Source organism: Cibotium barometz, chromosome 4 (assembly GCF_041138505.1).
Source record: "Cibotium barometz isolate CiBa-2024 chromosome 4, ASM4113850v1, whole genome shotgun sequence".
Taxonomy (NCBI): domain Eukaryota; kingdom Viridiplantae; phylum Streptophyta; class Polypodiopsida; order Cyatheales; family Cibotiaceae; genus Cibotium; species Cibotium barometz.
The window spans coordinates 29,864,313-29,871,131 of NC_141049.1; the positions used below are offsets into that span (position 1 = coordinate 29,864,313).

The 6,819-nt window shown below is 38.6% G+C and overlaps 1 protein-coding gene across 1 annotated transcript; it reads left to right on the forward strand.

Annotated features, from left to right (window-relative positions):
• Positions 1-2,984: 2,984 nt before the first annotated feature.
• On the forward strand, positions 2,985-4,452 carry LOC147639146 (uncharacterized). Its single transcript, XM_086787724.1, has 2 exons — positions 2,985-3,656; positions 4,025-4,452. The coding sequence occupies exons 1-2, from the start codon at positions 3,191-3,193 to the stop codon at positions 4,069-4,071; spliced, it is 513 nt and encodes a 170-aa protein (XP_086643850.1). The 5' UTR covers positions 2,985-3,190; the 3' UTR covers positions 4,072-4,452.
• Positions 4,453-6,819: the final 2,367 nt, after the last annotated feature.

Consider the following 6,819-nt stretch of genomic DNA (forward strand, 5'->3'; position numbering starts at 1 on the left):
AAAATTCAAGTAATATACCTTGAGTTTCTTACTATACATACCTATACCCTCAAGTCATTCTGTACTACCTTATGTGAAGTAGTTTAGCATTTCACTCATAATTTGTAGATAACAAAATTTATACTATATTGAAGGCACTAGTCCATGGTAACTAAATTAGTTATGAGACACTTTAAAAACAATCTTTAAAAACCCTCAATGAGACAAGGAGTAAGAATCCCTTGATTTTCAAGAAATAGTCACGAAGAAACCAAAGGGCATGTGACTAAAATAATGGTGCATCTTTTTACGCAAGCAAATTGTCATTGTGATGTTGCACATTTTGAGAAACTTCAAAGGTGTTGAAATTCATGATGTAAATTTCACCATTGAAACACTCAAACATTGTATAATTTGCATGGATTTTCTAGGATGCTGCTAGTCAAATATGTTAGAAGACACTCAAAAGTTTCCTTTTGACAATTGGGCATAAAGCCAATATCTAATACATCTTTAAGCTCTCAAGGTCTTCATAGCCCTTAAATCGTTAAAGGTCTTCAATTGAGCGTGAAGGTGACATGAGGAGTTCAAGTGCGTGATAACTTTGAGTGAAGAAGGAGCCACCAAGAAAGGAGCAAAAAATGTTATGGAGTATGACTTTGCATGATGAGTGAAGGAAGTTTTATTGTGAGAATATTGGGAAATCAATAATGATAACGATAGATGATTAAAATAAGAAGATGGTTTTTTCCAATTGAGCTCATTATGAAACTTGCAAAGGTACAAGATAAATTTATTTCTATTAAGAGCTAAGTTTCCATGAGCATGTTTGGAAGCTTTATTTACAAATTTTGAAAGGTTACTAATGAATATTTTGAGAAAAACGTACCAACTTATCACTATAATCTACAAAAAAACAAATTTGTGAGTGTACTTGCAAAATGTATCGAAGCTCAAACACATGAAAATAATATGAAGGCATTAGAACAACTTAATTTAAATTTGCATTCTTGAAGTGAACTTTTTGATTGTCATTTAAAGTAGAGTCCACTCTACCCTTAAGCGGAGTGGCATAAAATAGTGCAAGCTAAACCTTGAGTTACATTGTGAGTTATATTGTATTGTAATGTAGGTGTAGGTGCCTTAATAAACTATGTTCGGGGTAGAGTTACGGTGTAGGTGCCCTAATGAACTATGTTCGGGGGTGAAGTTATTGAGTAGGTGTAGGTGTCTTAATGAACTATGCTCGGGTGGAGTTATTGAGCTTTATAGGTGAAGTTAATTGAGCCTCTACCCTTGAATTGTTTCCTCCCCTACTTTTCTTATTTTCCATGTTACTTTTCCATACATACGCTTAGGAGGGTAACTGGTCTAGCTTTTCTATTTTATTTTTCCATACATACACTTAGGAGGGTAATTGGTCTAGCTTTCAAATGTGTCACATTGCATGAAAGGTATAACAACTATGTTGAACTAGTCCCTTCAATGTGATTCAATAGCTTAGAACCCAGTAGCTCATTTGTTAACTAGTCCTCTCTGTGGTAAAATTAAGGTCTTGGTAGTTCTAAATTAATAAGACATGTACTTGAAAGCGACAAGGAAGTGGTGGGCCTAGTGGGACAAGTTGAGGACTTTAGCTTCATTCCCCCCCCCATATGTTACAGCTGTAGAGGTCCCTCATATGTTACAGCTGTAGAGGTCCCTCATATGTTACAGCTGTAGAGTTGTGTTCGAAAAAAAGTATTTTCCCAAAAAGTGGAAAACCTTCATCTAAAATTCTGAAATTATTTATAAAGGAAAATCTTGAAATCTGAAGGTTTTTGTTCTATAACTTCTCAAAAGCTAGAGGTATTTGTAACTTCAATAAATTTGAAGGTATTTTTTTAAATATGCAAGTGTGAACTCCACTAAACTCGGGTTTTTTTCAAACACTGCTATAAGGGTCCCTCATATGTTACAGTTGTAGAGGTCCAAATGTCATGTGACTTGTTGAAGCTAGACAATAATCTTCAATGTTTGCCACTTTATAGCCATGCCTTTGATGTAAATGTGTAAGATCATGTGAAGATGCTGACTGTTGGGCATCACTTTTACACAAATGGTGCCCTGCCATGTAAGTTAAAGACATTGAATTTCTAAATATAGTCACCAAAAAAACAAAATCAAACCTCTTTAAAGGCCCACCACACCTTGTGGCATGACCTAGTAAATAAGGTTTGGGAAAAGATAGGTTCTCTTTAACCTAGGGCCATTCAAATTTTGCAAAATCCTTCTCAAAATGGTGGAAGAAGACAACAAGCCTCTTTAAAAATTTTAAGGTTTTAATTATATTCCAATGAAAGTGTGAAGGTAGTGAGGTGTTTATAGACTCTACCGCCGTTTTCTCCCTTTTTCTAAAGTGTGTAAAGCACACTTAAAGGCGTACGAACCAAGTAAAGTTGCATTTAATGTAACTTGGCCATAGAGTTTTTCACTATGGCACAGTAAAAAAATGTTGTGAAAACATGGCAACACAATGTGAGACTGAGCTCACAGAGCTGTTATTAAATGCACATTAAATTCTCTTGGTGAAGTAAACTTGGCTCATGAGAAGATGGCCTAAGGCTAGGTGTTGTGAACTTTGAAGTGTTAGCTTGAGCCTTGTGTATGCTAAGCTCTCAACAATACATGAACCTCCTTCCAGAAGATTGAACATAATAAGCCTATCCTATACATAATATAAATAGAAAAAAGGGAGAATATATATATAGATATAATATTATATATATAATATTATTTACATATTATATATATAATATAATATAATATTATTTAGATATTGTATATATTATAGATATATTTGAAACGAGGAGGGAAAACAAAAAAAGTTTTATATAGTCGGAATAAAACGTATAAGCCCTAAAATAGAAGTTTATTTCTCATGTGTATATATTAACATATAATATATATTTATGTTATATATAAATATATATAATATAATGTTTTATATTTTCCGGTCAATCTTAATCATCTTCCTGGCCAAGCTTTCTTGTTCACGATTTTCTGCGCAGAATAGTTAGAAATAGCGACCTATTCTTCATGGCCATAGCCGTAATCCAGAGCTATTCTCCACCGATGCGTGTCCAAGAAGCATCGCCATAGCCAGAAAAAGCTTTTGTTCTCTCCTATTTTTGGTACAGTGAGCGCAATTATAGAGCTTCCCTCCATAGCCATGGTCCTGCGTTTCCCCTATTTCGACGCCTGGCTGTGGCGAGCAAACCGTACTTCGCCGAAAGCTCAGAATTCTTCGTCGGTAGGCGGCAAGAAAGTCACCAAAAAGCCCGGCACCAAGGTGCAGTCCTTCAGGAGGTCCGGCAGTGTACGGACGGCGAGGGCTCGCCGGCGTCCGGAGAGTGCGGAGGTGGAGGCCGACACGGTCTTGGTGTCGTCCGACGGCCTTTCCGGTTCGGATTCGGAGGATTCCGACTGGTCCATTGGCTGGTTCGAGCCCCACGCGCCGGAATTCTGCAGCGACAGCGAGTCCGACAGTAGCTTCGCCGTGCTTGTGCCTTGCTACGCCTCGCCGGAAGCGGTTGGCCTGAAAAAGCAAGCAAGTTTTCCCCTTGAGGAAAATCCAGACTCCAAGTCCCAGCTCTGGGCTGCTGTCCTCTCCAACATAGCCAAGGATTCTCAAGCAGGTCAGTTTTTTTTTTTTTCAAAATAAAGTTAGCCTTACCAAAAAAAAAACTGTGAAAAATACTGTCCTTCGTTGTGATTTTTCTAACTTCATTTTCTTAATTTAGAAAATGTTTATCTTTTTTCTTGATTTGTGCATTAACGAGGAGGTAAGGTTTTTTTTTATAATTAAAATAAAACAGTTAGTTAAGCCCTTTTTTTTTTTCTGGTTACTCTTAATACTAGACTCTGGCACAAGCCTGCCTTCATAGCTTCTCCTGAGGTTAGCTCTCTTGCCGTTTGAACCCCTCTCAATAAGCAAGGAGCTTGGAACAATGATGGGCATTGTTGAGCTTGAGTCAAATAATTCTTGTTTTTCTTCTCTTTGCAGAGACTAACCATCACCTTCAGCTGTGGCTCTCTTCACTGCAAGGGTAAGGCTTCCACTTGTAGGACTGGAAATGATGTGAGTTATGCAGTCGAAAGCTGCGTGGCCGCAGCAAAATGCAGGGTTTGATGGGTGAGGAGCTATCCAATGATCCCGTGTAAAAGGTGCACTGGCTTTTATTTTTGTACATTGCAACATTTCTTCACAAAATGACTAAACCCAGAAAGCAAAAGAGACAATGGAAGCTAGCATGTACATACTTGTATAGGTATTAAGCCGCTTTGGTAGTGTAAAAGTGGATTGATTTGTTTCTGGCATGATGTCATGGTCATGAGGTCTGACCATATCTTTTTGGAGCACATTGCTCAATCACTATGGGTGTGGCAAAAGCACCACTAAATTCTTTCTATGAAAGGGCTCTTTTTTGTGAATTGTGCTCTACATTCAGTGGTATGTCCAGTGACTTGCAAAACTTTGTTGGTAACTTTTGATATGGTTTTAACTATGCACTCTTATTATTGCTGTGCACTCTCACAACAACTGTGCAATCCCTCTACTAGGTGCTTGTCCGCAAGGCGGGCGAGAATTAAGTGCAAAGAAATTAGAGCAATGTCGACAATGAAACACAATGATGATTGGCGCACTAATGACATACAAGGTTTTGAGTACTGGAAACATTGGAGGTTTTATTATCATCTGTCACACTCCTTACTATTATAGCCATGGGTGTTGGTCACACCTAAGGAGGATTAAGACTAGTTCAAAAATGAAAATTAAACTTACCATAGCATATTAAAAATGCATTGTCATTTTTAATATATTCATGATAAATTATTATCTTGCACAATTATTTATATCACACCTTTAGGTTGTCTCAGAACCAAAATGAGAAGTACTTTTCTTTTTGTCTCAACGTGGTTAAATATTGCATTTTTTTCTGCACAACCATGAGCAACATTGGTATAAGGAATATTTGCACATGCCTTTGTGGTGAATGTGAAAAGCCTCTTGAGAGACCCACATAGCTGGATATGATGTGGGCAACCATTTGATCATTGGGTCATATTGTATGATCAAACAATTTCTTGTTGCTTCTCACAAATGTATTTGAAAATAAGCATGTCCAACGATATGATTTGATAACAGGATGTACATTACTTCGAATTTGGTTGCACAACTTTTTAGAAGAATTGGAGAGTATAATTGATGCATGACAAAGACAATGAACCTCAATTGACAATAAGCCAACACACTCTGTTGTTTCAAATTCACAAGGGTAAAAAATCAAATGAATGCTTAAAAATAGTACCAATTTGCTAGTGGTCGTACATTGTGATCGATTGTTAGTATGATGTGGAGACTCTTCCATTTGACGAAGGCTTGTTGACCAAGTAGATAAGGGACTAACAACTGTAGTCCTTGTATGTTTGACTCTCAGCCGCATATTTTGTCACATCACGTCCATGATTTGGCAATGGAGAAGGTAACTTTCTACTATGGGCCTCATAATCCACCATCCATTTTCCCCACATCAACACAAATAGGGCCAGATAAAATAAATTGTCAATATGCACACCAGATAAAATTGTCAATATGCACACCGGATAAAAAAATATGGGTGAAGGAGATTAAGGCTGTTTTTTAAATCAGTACGCAATCTGTTTTTTGTTTTTTTTAAAAATATAATATTCCATCTCAAATATTATTTAATAGTTTTTTAAATTGATTTTTTCAGTTCTACATATGTTCTTACTTTTTCGCTTTTCAAATCCACATAATTTAATAAAAATTTGTGTGGAAGATTGTTTTTAAAAAAACACTTGTATTGATTTTTTTCGGATTCGAGAGCCAATACAATACAAGAGGAGAAACAAACGAACCTAAATGAAAACTTTACAAAATAAGAAACACTCAACTTTGTAGCTTTTTCTTTTTGGTACGTAACGTTTGCACCCGCCTGTTGCCCGACGCGGCAGAGAGACATTAGGGTTTAGGCTATGGCGCCGGTGTTCGATGAGGCGGAGCCGTCATCGTACCATCCACTCAAGAAAGGTGATGTTGAAGCTGCGGAGCCATCATCGTACCATCCACTCAAGGGAGGTGCTGTTGAAGCTGCCCTTTCAAAGCTGCTGGCACCATACTATGTGACCGTGGCTTTCAACATGTCACCTACGAGCTACACTATTTGGAACGTCTTGGAGGAAGACATGGAGAGATTGGGAGAGCATGATCCTTTCCCCTCCACGCGAGGGGAATTGATTTCCTTCCTTCGGAAGTTTTTTGCAGAGCCATTGGTCCTGCTCGTGAACGACAACCTCGAGGAGTTAGCAACTTCTTTCTTAGGATGCAGGTATGCACTGAGACAAGGAAAGGCTGAGGTGGCCAAGACACTGGTGGACGACATTGTGCGGTCATATGTGGCACCCAGGGATGGGGTGTTGCATGATTTCTTTGGTTATGCTCCTGCAGATGACTTTGATGAGCCAGTGGATGGTGATGAGGGTGCAGGAGTACGTAGGCATCGCCGAAGAAGAAGTACGGGTGGAAATTCAGGAGAGGATTCAAGGAATTCTGGAGGAAGACCTTCAGGTGGTGGGGTAACAGGAGGAGCAAGTGCAGGTGCAGGACGTGGTGGTGGGAGAAAGGGAAAAAGATTTGTGCCACCACCTGAGTACCTACCTTCTGGACAGCCATTTAGGTGCATGCAGACAATTGAGGTTGATCTATCAGCTTTCAAGACCCCTCCGAAGGGAGCGGAGGGGAGGAGGCGTACGTTGGAAGCGACATCGTTTCAGTTC

Bases quoted from the DNA above. Each gene is read 5' to 3' on its own strand.
- LOC147639146 (XM_086787724.1), top strand. From the start codon at position 3,191: ATGGTCCTGCGTTTCCCCTATTTCGACGCCTGGCTGTGGCGAGCAAAC. The intron at 3,657-4,024 runs GTCAGTTTTTTT...TTCTCTTTGCAG, and splicing joins AGCCAAGGATTCTCAAGCAG to AGACTAACCATCACCTTCAG.